The 18157-nt window shown below is 38.5% G+C and overlaps 2 protein-coding genes across 2 annotated transcripts in view; one reads left to right on the top strand and one right to left on the bottom strand.

Moving 5' to 3' along the window:
* MRC1 (mannose receptor C-type 1) overlaps positions 1 to 18157 on the bottom strand; it is a 108761-nt gene that overhangs the window by 25961 nt on the left and 64643 nt on the right. The window contains exons 15-21 of the mRNA XM_043883867.1: positions 17764 to 17908; positions 15332 to 15373; positions 8196 to 8359; positions 7067 to 7134; positions 5531 to 5631; positions 3770 to 3912; positions 3319 to 3433 (exon numbers count right to left, since the gene is read on the bottom strand). Of these exons, the coding sequence (XP_043739802.1) occupies positions 3319 to 3433; positions 3770 to 3912; positions 5531 to 5631; positions 7067 to 7134; positions 8196 to 8359; positions 15332 to 15373; positions 17764 to 17908 (778 nt within the window). The remainder of the gene's footprint in view (positions 1 to 3318; positions 3434 to 3769; positions 3913 to 5530; positions 5632 to 7066; positions 7135 to 8195; positions 8360 to 15331; positions 15374 to 17763; positions 17909 to 18157) is intronic.
* LOC122681615 (stathmin-like) lies at positions 11549 to 12558 on the top strand. The gene has a single exon (XM_043883869.1). The coding sequence runs from the start codon at positions 11640 to 11642 to the stop codon at positions 12087 to 12089; it is 450 nt and encodes a 149-aa protein (XP_043739804.1). The 5' UTR covers positions 11549 to 11639; the 3' UTR covers positions 12090 to 12558.

Here is an 18157-nt window from a genome sequence, read left to right as displayed (position 1 = left end):
ACCTTGGGGGGAAATACTCAAATATCAAAAATATTCAAAATACATGAATTTACAAATACAAAACACATGATTAATGTCTTTATTATCATTTAAAAGTTTTACCATGAAAACAAACACATTCTAACCTGACCAACTTGTTATCACTTCAGCTTTGGACTTTGAAAAACTTCTCACAATAAGAAGTCTAGGTTTTACCCTGGTCCCTGCAGACAGTTGTATAGGTTGTGCCCTGCCCAGGGGCACTGGAATACTGGGGAAGGGGCAGCTAAGGTCCAACCCATGCCCCACTCTCCATGTGGTACACCCAGATCTGTGTTGTGGCTGCCTACCATCCTGCAGGAAGATTTTTCTGATACAAGCAGCCATCCTATGAGTTAGCAGATATCCTAATTAAATAAATAAGATAATCTGACTATAACAACTGGGGGCCAAAAAGAGCTCTTAATTCAGAAAAGTTCTGAAAACAAAAACTATCTGTCAAAAAAAAAAAACAGCATTAGGCTCTCAAATGATCACCACCTTGGATCGCCAAACCCAAAGAACTCCTCCAGGGTGGCCAGCTCCTAGGGGTCAGCAGCCATCCATGTCCAGTGAATGTACTTGGATCCAGGGGGCATCCTGATGCTAAGTGCTCACATCATTGGGAGAGAAATTCTAGAGAAATTTAGACAGGGTAGGAAAAATATGGCCTGTTGCTTCTCTACCAATTCTGTGGCAGAAAGGATGGCAGCAAATATGCAGAAGCTGTAAAAGGCTTAAGTGTAACAGCGTCTCTCCAGTAGGGCATCCCCATGCCTCCCAAACCATAGCAGCTGCCTTCTGAGGTCAGCAATCTCACCTGCCAGGAGCCATGGACACCTAGGACAAGATGGACACCTCCTGGAAGAACCTTGACTACAACAGGGGTGTCCAGTCCCTGAGCCACAGACTGGCCCATGGCCTGTTAGGAACCGGGCTCCACATTGCACACCTGACCGCCTGAGCTCCACCTCCTGTCAGATCAGTGGTGGTATTAGATTCTCACAGGAGTGCGAAGCCTTCTGTGAACTGCACATGTGAGGAATTTAGGTTGCATGCTCCTTATGAGAATTTAATGCCTGGTGATCTGATTTTTCATATGGTGGGTTATCTAATTATTTAACATTGTATCACAATGTAATAAGTGCACAATAAATGTAATGCACTTGAATCATCTCGAAACCACCTCCCCACCCAGTCTGCGGAAAAACTGTCTGCCATGAAACCAGTCCCTGATGCCCGAAAGGTTGGGAGGGGTTGTCATTGCTTTATAGGGCAATTTTCAAACATACACACTTAAACATGACTCCTGAATGCAAACAGGAAACCAAATGACTAAGCACTTGCATTACTAATACAAAATGTAAAATAGAAGGTTGCCTACAGAGATTATCTGTTTATTCATGAAAAAAAAAAAAAAACGGTTCCATTGAAGGGCCACTGCTACATGCTTAATCTTCAGCAGAAAAGTAGATGCCATCACTCTGCTCAGAAATTTGCTTATTCTCAATTAACTAAAAGTAAAGAAAAAATTCTAACATTTTCAGAAAGAAAAGAGCATGGACAGATATATATTGTGTTTTTATTTCCCAAACAAGATCATAACTCTTGCCCTATCCCCAGCTCGAAATGAAATGTGGAAAAGCTCTACCTGCCAATATTTCAACACTGACTTGTTTTCTGCCAAGAACCACAATAAGAATTCAACGTGTGCCTGTTTTGCCAGGAATAATGTTATTTTATCTGAAAATTGTTTCCTTCTGCACATCTCTATTACCCAGGTTCTAATTTTGTGATGCCAGGAATCAGAACTTTGTGGTTAAGAGCGGAAATCAATTATTGTGTTTCTCTGTTGGGTAGCTAAGCCCAAAATGTGGTAGACTGGTTAGAAAAATGTGAATATTATATTCTTGAGTTTTTTTATTGTGTGCTATGGTTTGACACTTTTATTCCAGCATCTGGCAAGCTGCTGAACTTGTCAAAGGTTCTCAGAGAAAGCTATGTTGATTCAGTGTAGAATGCATTCCAAAAAAGCACATGGTGGCATTTATGAACTGAAATTAACGTTTGGGAGAGTGACACACAGGGTTCCAAGGTCTCTCTTCTTTTTTTACATTTTTTGAGATAAACCATTTTTTTTTTCCAGTAAATGATTTTGGAAATCAAAGAAACTCAGAAACCATCCAGTCCACATTTCTCCCCCCACAACATCTGCATAAATTCCTCTGTACAGTAAATATTCATTGAGCATCTTCCAGGCTATATACCAATCAACATATGTGACTCTGCAGCACCCACTTGGAGTACCTTCTAATACAAGCATTTTTACAGTCCTTTAAAAATGCATGAAGCAAGCCATCCAATTAACTCTAATTGTTGGAATAAGCTCCTAATTCTGAGACTAAATTTGTTTCCCTGTAACTGCCCCTCATGTGTTCTAAGTCTTCCTTCTTAAGTCACATGGGATAATCCTTCAAAGTTCACATCTCTTCTGACCGCGAAATTTAGGGTCTTTCGAACAGTCCTTACTCATGGCTAGCTGTGGTTTCAAAACTTTCATCTGTTTAGTTACTTTCATCTGAGTGGCCTGCAGTTGGTCAACATTGCTTTTAAAGTAACTAAGCAAATATCTACAAATAAGGTGGTCCCAAAAAGACCAAGTGAAAGGCGTCAAGTACCTCCTATTGACAACAATATAATGAATTTTACTATCTGCTATATGGAAATGGTATGTTTCCTCCTCCTGTTCTTTAAAGCTCTGGCTTATCCTCATGTTTTATCAATTTTTTTTCTCAATTTGTTCAGTGTTTGTATTGGAAAATTAGTTTTACTGAATTATAAGTTATAGGATCAAGTGACTAGAAGAGCAGTAAATGGAAAATGAGCAATTTTAAAATTTTATTCCGAGAAAACCTCTACTTCTTTGGCTCTTCTGTGAACAAACTGGTTTGGCAGAAACCAATGGAACTGAAGCTGGAAGACCCAGTTTGATTCCCAGTCCTACCCCTTCCCACCAAGCTCCTTGTCTAAGACTTCCTAAACACCACTTCCTCATTCACAATGGACTGATGATTCCTGCTTTATAGATTTGTTATAAAAATGGAAAGGCAATTTACACATAAGACACTCAGCATAGTGCCTACAACTAAGAAAATAGTTCTCCATAAGAGTTTGTTCTTCCTTCCTAGACTTTACTCTGGAAAACTAAAAAATCGTTTACTATAAGCAACAGTCTACCATTTTATTAGGGAAAAAATTACATATTTATGTGTATCACTGACTATAAAACTGCCCACACACCTTGCTCTTTTTCACTGTGTATGGATGCCAGATTTCCTCCAAATCCTATGCAATCTTTTCGTGCCTCTTGCCAATTTTTTCTTTCTTCTTCAACAAATCCAAAGATTTTGAAACACTGGGATGGAAGGGGAAAAAAATCATAGGAATTACATAAAGATAATAGTATGTACTAAAGAAATGAAAATGACTCAGAACTAAACATATGTTTGCTCACAACCAATCAGAAATGGAAAAAAAAAATGTTTTTCTCCCTTGGGACAACAGGCATTTGTGCATTTGGATAATATCTTCAAGTCTACTCTCAATTCCCATAGAGAATTTAACATGGGAGCTCTTGCCTAAAATTCTCTGAAGTGATGAGGTAAGCAAAAGTTAACTTAAAGCTGAAAGATTTGCATTGTCACTCTCCATATTGATCAGAGCCAGGACCACAACTAGATTTTCTTAGTACCTTGTGATTGTAAAAATTCCAACCTTCTTTACAACCTCCTGGGACTGGCGCTGTGGTCGGGACAGCTGTGGCATTGATACTGCTGTTATGGCGCTGGCAGATGAAGGCATTTGGATAACCACAGTTAATGTCATTCCAAAACCCTGACAGACAACAGAACAGTCATATTAGATTTACATGTTTACCTTTAAGCCACTTTCTTCCCCCAAAACAAACAACTTTTTATTGAAGTTAAGTTGATTTACAATGTTATGTTTTGAGTATACAGCACAGTAACTCCCATTTTATATATACTATATAAAAGAATCTGAAAAAGAATATATATATTATATAAAAATTATATATAATAAAGATATATATATTCTTTTTCAGATTCTTTTCCATTATAGGCTATTACAAGATATTGAAATAGTTCCCTGTGCCATACAGTAGATATTTGTTGCTTATCTATTTTACATATAGTAGTTAAAAATATTTTTTTTAAATGTGTTTATATTGTACAAGGATTCTCAAAAATGGTTTCTACTACAAACATCATTTACACAAGAGACCAGAAAGATCTATGTGGATAACCTTTTGAGCTTTCACTTAAACCAGTAATAGTTCAATTTTAATCAAGAGCTTACTATGAGCAAAGACTACATTAGGTGTTGTGCAATTATTTAAATAGCCAGATTTGCTAGTAATAATAATCTAATAATACCTAAACTTTATATATATAACCATTTGCTTAGTAGTTTAGATGTATGATCTCCTCAATTTTCTTGACATCAGATATATCTGTTGTCATTCCCATTTTACAGATAAAAACATGGAGATAAAAAATGTTTCATAAAATGAGAAGTGAGAAGACTATCATTCATTAGCTTATTTATTAATAAGAAGAAAGCATGTAGTATCCATTCACCTTACAAATTGAACAGTTGTGTTGCTAAAATTAGAATTCTTCATTCTCTCTTCTTTTCTTATCTGATGTTAAGCATACAACTTCCTACTTTTAGCCTAGGGATGTAGCAAATGACACATCCCACCACAGGGCAGATTCTACTCAACCATTAAAAGGAATGAAATTGTGCCATTTGCAGAGACAAGGATGGATCTAGAGTTTGTCATACGGAGTGAGGTAAATCAGAAAGAGGAAAACAAATATTGTCTATTAATGCATATATGTGGAATCTAGAAAAATGGTATAGATGGACCTGCTTGCAAAGCAGAAATAGAGACACAGACATGGAGAACCAATGTATGGAAACCAAGGAGAGAAAAGTGGAGTGAGATGAATTGGGAGATTGGGATTGATATATATATACTACTGTGAGTGAAATAGATAACTAATGAGAACTTACTATATAGAACGGGGGGAGAAATGAAGGTATAATCTGTTTGTAGGATATATATTAGGTTAACCTTAAAAATGCATTCCAATATACTTTAGGTACAGACAAATACTGCTTGAATCCACTTACACGAGGTACCTAGAAGAGTCTAATTCATAGAGTCAGGAAGTACATCGGTAGGTGCCAGGGGCTTGGGGTGGGGGGGATGGGAGATGGGAGTTAGTGTTTAATGGGGACAGAGCTTGTTTAGGAAGGTGGAGAATCGGGAGATGGGTGATGGTGAGAGTTTTACAGCAGTGTGAATTGCACTTAGTGCCACTGAACATTATAGTTAAATATGGTTAAGACAGTATCTTTTATATTATGTAATTTTACCACAATAAAAAAATTTTTTTTTAAAAAAGAAGATTGTGATCTTGTCTACCTGAATTTGAATACATGGTTACACAGTTTTCATCATCATTTGCAAAATTAGGTTCACCTGTGGCCCAAGCCACATAATCCACTTTGCTTCCATCCATCCAACTGGAAAAGAAAATTCAGGTATTAGGCAAAAATCTAATTACAAGAGTTGGCTACAGCCTAGTGGTGGGAACAGGCAAGTTAAAATTAAGATGAAGAGACTACAGCATCTTAAGCAAAGAGAAGAAAGGTTTCTACAGAAATCACTAGGAACCCCAGAAAGGTAGCTGCTGCTGGTCCCGGGCATTGAGATTTCCTGCAGCAACTGGATGCCTGACTAGTCTGCCTTCTTTTCCCTCCCCAGAAGAGGTAAGTGCTTCTAGTCTTGAAGTGAGAGAAGAAATGGAGATTCCCAGTTATCCCAAAAATGGACTCGAAGTAAACATCTTCCCATAGTATTTCTTGGGCATGATTCCCACAAAACAAAACTACCCACAGAGAGACAGAGAATATAGAGTTACTCATTGGGCCCCATTCTCTGATTTTCATGTTTACTCTGGTTTCTTCTATGATAGGTGAAAGTGAAAGTTGCTCAGGCCTGTCTGACTCTTTGCAACCCCACGGACTATACAGTCCATGAAATTCTCCAGGCCAGAACACTGGAGTGGGTAGCCTTTCCCTTCTTCAGAGGATCTTCCCAACCCAGGGATCAAACTGGGGTCTCCTGCATTGCAGGATGATTCTTTACCAACTGAGCCACAAGGGAAGCTCTCTAAGATAGGTAGGCCAATGTTTATTTTCATAAATTATAAAAATTCTGAGGCTATTAGATGGAAAGAGAAAGGAGATCACTGAATTCAACCTTCTCTTTTGGAGGTGATTAAAATGGATGCTTGCCCAAAGGAACAGCAAACATCCTGATCTTTAAAAATAATTTATGTGGAACTTCCCTGATGGTCCAGTGGTTAAGAATCCATCTTCCAATGCAGGGGACACAGGTTTCATCCCTGGTCAGGAACTAAGATTCCACATGCCAAGGGGCAACTAAGCCTGTGTACCACAACTAGAGAGCCCTCACGCTGTAACAAAGACCCAGAGCAGTCAAAATTTTTTTTTTTAATTTCTAAATCTTTTTAAAAAATAATAATGAGAGTGAGTTTGGGTCTTTCTTGCCAGAAACACCAACAGCAGTCACAATTGGTTCTGGGCACCAAAGACAGTCCCGACGGGAATAATTGTTCAAATAAATTCAATGTTCATATCTGCGTAATACATCTTCCCAATAGATGATTTACTAACAAGTGATGACCTCCGAAAACAAAGAGAGGTGACATTTTGCAAGTTTCAATCAGAGCTTGAGCTGTTTATTTGAGAACTATATTGTTGAAAATACTTAAAAGTATTTTCTAAAGTTAGTTTTTTAAAAAGATGCTCTGTAGATTGAGAGCCCAGCAGGATTTTTTAAAATGCATTTAGCAAAAAGAAAGCCTAAAAATCACTCTTTAATGTTCATCACATCACTGTCCTTAGCAACGTTGTTTTATTTTGATTTACTTACATAAATTTTTTATCCAAGCTGATCAATAAGCCAATAAAATATGCTGGCTGTACATCATTCCTGTTTACCTAGAACATGTAAGTTTACATATAGTTCAATCTGTACTTATATGATAGGCAAATTTTAAATAAAACCTACAGGTTAATGAGACAGTCTGTTAAGGACTTTTCTAAGGAGGCATTCAAGCAGAAACTTTGTTGTACATTCAATGTTTTTCAGAGAAATAAAATGGAAAAAAAAGCACATTATGTAACAACCTATATTTATATAGCAAATACCTTAAGACATTCTCTGTAATATCAAATACTATTAGTAATTAGATATTATTAAAGATATTCTGTTAAACAAAGTATTCATTTGGGATTATGTGTCTAAGGAAAGACTTCTCCATCCACACATACATTGGTGCAATATTAAGAAATACCTTGAAAATTTCAAATCATGGTATATCTACGAAAATGGAGATGAATCAGACTACACTCCAAAACCTTCATAATGACATGAATTCTTACTCTTTCATTACTGTCGAATTTAATTTTTCCTTCTCTCTTATCTCTTTTCTAGATAACAATAAAGATGCCATGAAGATTTTTAAAGAAAAAGAGTGAGTGAAGCATGCTCAGAAAAAAATCAATTATACTTTAACTGTTAGCTGAAATTTTGGTATAGTCAAGAAATAGTTTTATATGAATAATCAAGCTGTACTATCTATTGACCAAGAAACTAATCCAACTAAGACATAAATTAATAATCAACTTGCACTGTACACAAGGGTTCAGGACTGATACGTAACAACTAGTTAAGAATGAAAATCTTTGAAAACAAAATTAGTAAAGTCAAGCCATCAAGTCTGGATTCTCCCAAAGCCCAGTCAGTCCTGGGTCTAAACACTGTTTAAACACTGTTTCTAGGTTCAAAAAGTCTAAACACTGTTTCTGGGTTCTATGATTCTGCACTGAATATTGCAGCAATCAAGTCATTCACTTATGTGATGGCCAACACCCTCCTCCCTTCCCCTGGGACTCATATCTTTACCCCTGACCTTAGGAGGTTCAAATTCAGCATATAATTGGAAATTGCACCATGGGGTAGTAATCGCAGACATTATTGTTGCTTATCACATTCTTACATATTTCCATAGAAACTTCTTTTCACTTTCACTTCGGATAGAAACAAGATCACCAAAATGCCTCTTGCAAAATTCTCGTGCCTTGTCCATGGTCGCCTTCTCTTTGCTGAAATAATACTGGTAGTCTTTGTAAATAACCCACCCATCATCGGTAACTGGCAGATCTGAAAAATAAATGAAAAAGGTGATGAATTTTACTTAGATGAACTAAAGAATCTAGTATGTAAGCTACACAAAAGTGAAAAGGGCAGAGTAGCCCTTCAGAGGTATCTGCAACTCTGAGAACTCAGAAAGAGCAGAACATTTATGCCAATACAGACTGAATCACCTAAACCCAAATATCTACTTTCCAACAATTCTGTAAAAACTAAGTTCCATGTGCCATTATTGGGTAAGAGAACTCCCGACGTTACATTCATCAAAGAATCACAGTGCTGGAATGATTAACATACATGTGCCCAGATGTTTTAGATTCAAAGAATAGAAGCCATGAGAAAGCAGTTTTTATCTCAGTGTAACAAAGAGGTTTTAACAGATGTACTTTGATGCTTCAATATATAATCGGAGAACCAAGGAATTCCTATACCCAGAGAGCTTCCAAGCCTTCTTCCCAACCAAAGGATTCTATGGTTCTGTGCTGTAGCAGGCTGAACAAGAGTCCAAAACATATCCAGGTCTTTTTTGTTTTTAAATTTCTTTGGCTGTACTGGGTCTTGGTTGTGGCATACACTGAGATCTTCAGTTGTGGCAGTGTGTGTTCTAGTTCCCTAACCAAGGATTGAAACTTGGCCCTGCATTCGGAGCATGGAATCTTAGCCACTGGATCAACAGGGAAGTCCTGATACCCAGGTATTAATATCTGGAATCTATAAATGTTATATAGAAAAAAGGCACTTTGTAGATGTGATTAAGTTAAAAACTTTAGATGGGGAAATTAACCTAAATTTTCTAGGTAGGCCCAGAATGTAAATCATAAGTATCCTTATAGAGGGATACAGAGGGAGATGTGAGTACAGAAGAAGGTGGCTTTGTGACAAATGAAGATGCTACACTGTTGGTTTTGATGATGAAGGAGTGGGCCATTAACCAACAAATGTAAGGAATGCAGCTCTAGAAGCCGGTGACAACAAGGATATAGACTCTCCCTTAGAGCTTCTAGAAGGAGCATGGTCCTGTCCATCTCTTGATTTCAGCCCAGGGAAACTGAGGTCATATTCCTGACCTCCAGAACTGTAAGAGAATAAATGCGTGTAGCCACCAAATTTGTGGTAATCTGAGCAGCTATAGGAAAGCCATATATGAGGCCCTTGGATCTGATTCGTGAACACTGAGAAATTGCATTAACATGCCTGATGCTTGTGCATGTCAGTATTTGTCTGGAGGAGAAGATGCAAGTTCTCATGAGATTCTCAGATATTAAGAATCTCGTCTATCTTCCCAGGGTAAGTATTTTTTTTCCCATTGAGAAAGCAATGAGGAAAAAAAAAAGCTGGGGGGAGAACAAGATGGCAGAGGAGTAGGTGGACATGGAGTACATCTCTCTCCACGGATACATCAGGAACACAACTTCAGACACAGAAGTGCATGCAGAACACCAGCTGAGAGCGGACAGGAGGACCTGAGCAGTGGAGAAGAATACATAGAACCACGCAAAACTCGGTAGGAGGAAGGAACAAGGGGGAAAAACAGGAGTGTTAGTAGGACTGGACCTGCCCTCAGTGGGTCGGGGAACTGAAGCAGGGGTCCGATCCCCACATCAGGGCAATTGCCTGAGTAAGAGGAGAAACATTTAAGGCTGCGAGTGAAACAGCTGATCTGTGGCAGCATAAATGGAATGAGAATCAGACAGTCCTGGCTGCAGCCATACATACCCTGGACAGGGATGCAGGTCCCATGGAAGGCACAGCAGCTGGGAGCTGGAGTTTAGGGACTGTGGAGCAATCCCAAGGTGAGGGTTGCTGTTGACTGTGGAGAGATGGTGAGGGGATGTGAGGGAGGAGATTGTGGTGGGAAATGCCTGTGGAGGTAAGCCAGGTAGCCATGGAAGCAAGCATAGGGGGTGGAGCCATCACCATAGCCTCTCTCTCCCCATCTGCCAGCATCAGCAGCTGAACAATTGGCCCATCAAACGTCCAACGCACTGAACTACATAGGGGCCCCTTTAAGTGCCTGACATGCCGATCTACAGAGTAGGACCCCAGCCAGGGGAGCCCCTCTATGTTCCTGATATGCCGAACAACAGAGAAGGACCCCAGGCAAGGGACCCCTTTAAGTGCCTGAACGGGTGGAGCTACAAACAACAGGTCACTGAGGAAATCAAAAGGGAAATCAAAATATTTTTAGAAACAAATGACAATGAAAACACAACAACTCAAAACCTATGGGATGCAGCAAAAGTAGTTCTAACAGGGAAGTTTATAGCAACACAATCCTACCTCAAGAAACAAGAAAAACATTGAATAGACAACCTAACTTAACACCTAAAACAACTGGAAATGAAGAACAAAAAAACCCAAAATTAGTAGAAGGAAAGAAATCATAAAGATCCAAGCAGAAATAAATGAAAAAGAAATGAAAGAAACAATAGTAAAGGTTAATAAAACTAAAAGCTGGTTCTTAGAGAAGATAAACAAAATTGACAAACCTTTAGCCAGACTCATCAAGAAAAATATAGAGAAGAATCAAATCAACAAAATTAGGAACAAAAAAGGAGAGGTTGTAACAGACAATGCAGAAACACAAAGGATTACAAGAGACTATTATGAATAATTATGTGGCAATAAAATGGATAACCTGGAAGAAACAGACAGATTCTTAGAAAAGTTCAATCTTCCAAGACTGAACCAAGAAGAAAGAGAAATTATGAACAACCCAGTTACAAGCACTGAAACTGAAGCTGTGATCAAAAATCTCCCAAAAAACAAAAGCCCAGGACCAGATGGCTTCACAGGAGAATTCTATCAAACATTTAGAGAAGAGCTAATGCCTATCCTTCTAAAACTCTTTCAAAAAATTGCAGAGGAAGGAACACTTCCAAACTCATTCAATGAGGCCACCATCACCCTTATACCAAAACCAGGGAAAGACAACACAAAAAAAGAAAACTACAGGCCAATATCACTGATGAACATAGATGCAAAAATCCTCAACAAAATTTTAGCAAACAGAATTCAGCAACACATCAAAAAGCTCATATACCATGATCAAGTTGGGTTTATTCCAGGGATGCAAGGATTCTTCAATATACACAAATCAATCTATGTGATACACCATATTAATAAATTGAAAGATAAAAATCATATGATAATCTCAATAGATGCAGAAAAAGCCTTTGACAAAATTCAGCATCCATGAGAGTGTGGCCAGGCGGCTCGGACTGAGCAGGGTTTTCCTTGCCAGTGAATCGTGTAGAGTACACTGCCAGTCTCTTGTCTTCTCTTCACCATGGCTTCTTCTGATATCCAGGTGAAGGAACTGGAGAAGCGTGCCTCAGGCCAGGCTTTTGAGCTGATTCTCAGCCCTCGATCAAACGAATCTGTCCCAGAATTTCCCCTTTCCCCTCCTAAGAAGAAGGATCTTTCCCTGGAGGAAATTCAGAAGAAATTAGAAGCTGCAGAAGAAAGACGCAAGTCCCATGAAGCTGAGGTCTTGAAGCAGCTTGCTGAGAAAAGGGAGCACGAGAAAGAAGTGCTTCAGAAAGCGATAGAGGAGAACAACAACTTCAGTAAAATGGCGGAAGAGAAGCTGACCCACAAGATGGAAGCCAACAAAGAGAATCGGGAGGCGCAAATGGCTGCCAAACTGGAGCGTTTGCGAGAGAAGGACAAGCACATTGAAGAAGTGCGGAAGAACAAAGAATCCAAAGACCCTGCTGATGAGACTGAAGCAGACTAATTTGATCTGAGAACTGACTTTCTCCCCCTCCCCTTCCTAAATATCCAAAGACTGTACTGGCCAGTGTCATTTTACTTTTGCCCTCCTGACAAATATTCTAGAAGCTGATGTAGGACTGTATAGGTAGATCCAGACGGTATGATGTTGTTCTAGGGGCTAAAGGGGAGAAACGAAAAGTGTTTTACTCTTTTTCTAAAGTGTTGAAGTCTTTCTAATGTAGCTATTTTTCTTGTTGCATCTTTTCTACCTCAGTACACCTGGTGTGCTGGGTTAATGGCTAGTACTGTATTGGCTCCGTGAAAACATGTCTGTGAAAAGAGTATGTAGTGGCTTCTTTCAAATTGTTAGATGCTGAATATCTGTTCACTTTTAAATCCCAATTCTGTCCCGATCTTACAGACGCTACTGTACTTGAATGGTTAATAAAGCTGCACAGTGCTAAAAAAAAAAAAAAAAAAAAAAAAAAAAATTCAGCATCCATTTATGATTAAAACTTCAAAAAATGGGCAGAGAAGGAATTTACTTCAACATAGTAAAGGCCATATATGATAAGCCTACAGCAAATACTATTCTCAATGGTGAAAACCTGAAAGCATTCCCCTTAAGATCAGGAACAAGACAAGGGTGTCCACTTTCACCACATAGTTCTGGAAGTCCTAGCCACAGCAATCAGAGAAGAAAAAGAAATAAAAGGAATCCAGATCAGAAAAGAAGATGTAAAGTTCTCACTGTTTTCAAATGACATGATACTGTACATAGAACACACTAAAGACAGTATCAGAAAATTACTAGAGTTAATCAGTGAATTTAGCAAAGTTTCAGGATACAAAATCAATACACAGAAATCACTTTCATTTCTACATACTAACAATGAAAAATCAGAGAGAAATTAAGGAATCAATCCTATTCACCATTGCAACAAAAAGAATTAAATATCTAGGAATAAGCTTACTTAAGGAGACAAAAGAACTATACACAGAAAATCATAAGACACATGAAAAAAATCAAAGATGACATAAACAGATGGAGAGATATTACATATTCCTGGGTAGGAAGAATCAATATTGTTAGAATGACTATACTACCAAATGCAATCTACAGATTCAATGTGATCCCTATCAAATTACCAATGGCATTTTTCACAGAACCAGAACAAAAAATTTCACAATTCATGTGGAAACACAAAAGACCTCAAATAGACAAAGCTATTGAGAAAGAAGAATGGAGCTGGAGGAATCAACCTTCCTGACTTCAGATTATATGACAAAGCTACAGTCATCAAGACAGTATGGTACTGGCACAGAAACAGAAATACAGATCAATGGAGCAAGATAGAAAGCCCAGAAATAAACCCATGCACCTATGGGTACCTTATATTTGACAAAGGAGGCAAGAATATACAATGGGGCATAGACAGCCTCTTCAATAAATGGTGCTGGGAAAACTGGACAGCTACTTGTAAAAGAATGAAATCAGAATACTTCCTAACACCATACACAAAGATAAACTCAAAATGGATTAAAGACCTAAATATAAGACCAGAAACTATAAAACTCCTAGATGAATACATAGGCAGAACACTATCTGACATAAACCAAAGCAAGATCCTCTATGAACCACCTCCTAGAGTAACAGAAATAAAAGCAAAAGTAAACAAGTGGGACCTGATTAAACTTAAAGCTTTTGCACAGCAAAGGAAACTATAAGCAAGGTGAAAAGATGACACTCAGAATGGGAGAAAATAACAGCAAATGAAACAACTGACAGAGGATTAATTTCCAAAATATACAAGCAGCTCATGCAACTTAATGCCAGAAAAACAAACAACCCAATCAAAAAGTGGGAAAAAGACCTAAACAGACATTTCTCCACAGAAGATATACAGATGGCTAACAAACACATGAAAAGATGCTCAACACCGCTCATTATCAGAGAAATGCAAATCAAAACTACAATGAGATATCACCTCACACCGGTCAGAATGGCCATCATAAAAAAAGTCTACAAACAATAAATGCTGGAAAGGGTGTGGAGAAAAGGAACACTCTTGCACTTTTGATGGGAATGTAAACTGATATAGCCACTATGGAAGACAGAGATTCCTTAAAAATCTAGGAATTAAACCACCATATGACCCAGCAATTCCACTCCTAGGCATATACCCCGAGGAAACCAAGATTGAAAAAGACACATGTATCCCATTGTTCACTGCAGCACAATTTACAATAGTTAGAATATGGAATCAACCTAGATGCCCATCTGCAGATGAGTGGATAAAGAAGTTGTGGTACATATACACAATGGAATATTACTCAGCCATAAAATGAAATGCCTTTGAGTCAGTTCTGATGAGGTGGATGAACCTAGAACCTATTATACAGAATGAAGTAAGTCAGAAAGAGAAAGATAAATATCATATTCTGATGCATATATATGGAATCTAGAAAAATGGTACTGAAGAATTTATTTATAGGGCAGCAGTGGAGAAACAGACATAGAGAACAGACTTGTGGACATGGGGAGAGGGGAGGAGAGGGTGAGATATATGGAAAGAGTAACATGGAAACTTACATTACCATATGCAAAACAGACAGCCAGTGGGAATTTGCTGTATGGCTAAGAATCTCAAACAGGGGCTCTGTATGAACCTAAAGGGGTGGGATGGGGCGGGAGATGGGAGGGAAGTTCAAAAGGAAGGGGATGTATGTATACCTATGGCTGATTCAGGTTGAGGTTTGACAGAAAACAACAAAATTCTGTAAAGCAATTATCCTTCAATAAAAAAATAAATTAAAAAAAAGAATAACCTGTACACCAATAGTGTATTAACACACATATATATGGAATTTAGAAAGACGGTAATGACAATCCTATATACGAGACAGCAAAAGAGACACAGACATAAATAACAGATGTTTGGACTCTGTGGGAGAAGGCGAGGATGGGATGATTTGAGGGAATAGCCCTGAAACATGTATATTATCATACGCAAAATAGATGACCAGTCCAAGTTTGATGCATGAAACAGGGCACTCAAAGCCAGTGCTCTGGAACCACTCAGAAGGATGCGGTGGGGAGGGAGGCAGGAGGCGGGTTCAGGATGGGGAGACACATGTGCACCCGTGGCTGATTCATGTTGATGTGTGGCAAAAACCACCACAAGACTGTAGAGTAATTAGCCTCCAATTAAAATAAATTAATTAATTTTTAAAAAAGAAAGAAAAAAAAATGGAAACACCTACTGTCATGAGGAGCTGGTGTCGGCTCAGGTTTGGGAGTTTGTCCTGGAAAACAAGAGAAAATTAGATATAAAAGGTGACTGAATTTGTGCTATTTCATATCCTCTGGTTTTATTATTTTCATGGAGTAATATAGCTAAAAGTTTAATTCTTCTTTCTCTTCCTTCCACTCTCCAATTCTACTACCATGTTGTAGGGGAGAAAAGCAAAGGGAAACAAAATTAGGAGTTAAAGAGTTCAACAAATTGGGTACAATACCACCAAAAATTGGAAGACAGTTTTCAAGCACAAGTAGCATTTTATAAAAGAAAGAAAAGAACACGAGTCTTGGAATCAGAAAACCTAGGTTCAAATCCCAGTTCAGGTTTAAATTTCTTACCTTTAATTTTCTCAACTACAAAAAAGGAGTTGTCATTCATGTAAAGAGATGGGATAAAATATGCAAGTTATCGGTATTTAGAAGCTGCTCAATAGATATTATTTTTACAGTAACATACCTTATAATCAACTGTGAAAGTATAAATTTTCATTATTTGAAACCATTAGATATGAGCTATATATTTATAAAATATAGTTTCTTCAAAAAAGCATATTCTTACTAAATGCACATTTTATGAAAAGTTAAATATTTTTCTTTCCAAGTAGTTAGTGATCTACCTGGACTTTGGCAGAATCTGATAAAAGGACTCAAGTTATATAGCTTTTGGTTTAATGAATTTAACATCTGTAAGAATAGAGCTACCAAAAACATACAAGGAAATTAGTCCTTGGGAGCAAAGAGACCTTTAAAGGTCTCTTTAAAGAAAAACTGGCCACTATTCATTCCTCCAAATTCCTGTGAAATGCTGGGCTGTATGAAGCACAAGGTGGAATCAAGATTGCTGGAAGAAATATCATTAACCTCAGATATGCAGATGACACCACCCTTATGGCAGAAACTGAAGAGAAACTAAACAGCCTTTTGATGAAAGTGAAAAAGGAGAATGAAAAAGTTGGCTTAAAATTCAACATTCAAGAAACGAAGATCATGGCATCTGGTCCTATCACTTCATGGCAAATAGACAGGGAAACAATGGAAACTGTGCCAGACTTTATTTTCTTGGGCTCCAAAATCACTGTAGATGGTGACTGCAGTCATGAAATTAAAAGACGCTTGCTCCTTGTAAGAGAAGCTATGACCAACCTAGACAGCATATTAAAAAGCAAAGACATTACTTTGCCAACAAAGGACCATCTAGTCAAAGCTATGGTTTTTCCAGTAATCATGTATGGATGTGAGAGTTGGACCATAAAGAAAGCTGAGTGCTGAAGAATTGATGCTTTTGAACTGTGGTGTTGGAGAAGACTCTTGAAAGTCCTTGAACTGCAGTCAATCTTAAAGGAAGTCAGTCCTGAATATTCATTGGAAGGACTGATGCTGAAGCTGAAACTCCAACACTTTGGCCAACTGACGTGAAGAACTGACTCACTTGAAAAGATCCTGATGCTGGGAAAGATTGAAGGCAAGAGAAGAAGGGAAAAACAGAGGATGAGATGATTGGATGGCATCACCGACTGGATGGAAATGAGTTTGAGCAAGCAAGAGTTGGTGATGGACAGTTTTGGAAGCCTGGCGTACTGCAGTCCACGGGGTCCCAAACAGTCAGACATGACTGAGTGACTGAACTGAACTGATTCATTCCTCCATCCTGAAAACACTGTAAACACTCATCTAAGCAAGAGTAAGGCAAACAGCAGGAGAGCAACACAGTACTTTTAGCAAGAGTTGGAGCTGTAGTCAAGGTTCCCAGACAGCAGAGGGCGATGTGGTTCTATTTATCTGTTGACAAAGGAGGAAGTTAATACACATTTCAAGGGTGGGCCTATTTATCTTAAAAGAATCTGACTTGGCTATGTGGAGCTTTGTGAGTCATTAATCATGACTGATACGTATGCATTGATCATTGTTGACCATCAACAACATGGTGGATCTTATAGCATCAGGGGCCTCAAAATGGTGCCAGCTCTTCAGATGAACATCCTTGAGAAATCAGTCTGCAGTATATTCAGACTGAGGGAGATATCACCTACTGGATGATGAATGTGGGTCAGAGGGTGAAAATCCCCCAACAGAAATCGCAGTCTCTTTACTCTGCTTACAGAGTCAAACATCTACCCACTCCCACGACTGTAGGAACTGACAGGAATAACAGCTCGTGAGAACTGTTTTGGAGGCCACGCTCTGCTCCAGGATTCTGGGCTGGCCTTTTCATCCTCTGTTCCTTTGGAAGATGTATCTGTGTTCAGCGAGCTAACTCTTATCCTGTGAAGTGATGGCCCTTGGCAGTTCCCTTATATTATTCTGCTTGTTTGGTTGTATGAATAAAGGGAAGACTTTGGAATCACAGGAGGTTAGTGTTCCAATCTGAGATAAAGCAGAGGGCAGGTCATCCTACCTTTTCGTATCTGGCAAATCCAGTTGTTAAGATGTTCACAGTTAATGTCATTCCAGGACATACCAGGATCACCTTTTAACTCGCCACAGTATTCAACATTTTGATAATTATTAGGTTCTCCATAAGCCCAATTTTCATATGACACCTACGTTAGAAACATTACATTACAACCATTAGCCAATACCAATCATCAATCCCTAGTGATTCATTTGGTAAAGAATCTGCTTGCAATGCAGGGGACCTGGGTTCGATCCCTGGGTCAGGAAGATTCCCTTGGAGAGGAAATGGCAACCCACTCCAGTACTCTTGCCTGGAGAATTCCATGGACAGAGGAGCCTGGCAGGCTACATTCCATGGGATCACAAAGAGTAGGACATGACTGTGCAACTAAGTT

This window comes from Cervus elaphus, chromosome 23 (assembly GCF_910594005.1).
Source record: "Cervus elaphus chromosome 23, mCerEla1.1, whole genome shotgun sequence".
Classification (NCBI taxonomy): domain Eukaryota; kingdom Metazoa; phylum Chordata; class Mammalia; order Artiodactyla; family Cervidae; genus Cervus; species Cervus elaphus.
The sequence above is the reverse complement of the archived record's forward strand: the minus strand, read 5'-3'. Positions and strand labels throughout refer to the sequence as shown.

Bases quoted from the DNA above. Each gene is read 5' to 3' on its own strand.
- LOC122681615 (XM_043883869.1), top strand. From the start codon at position 11,640: ATGGCTTCTTCTGATATCCAGGTGAAGGAACTGGAGAAGCGTGCCTCA.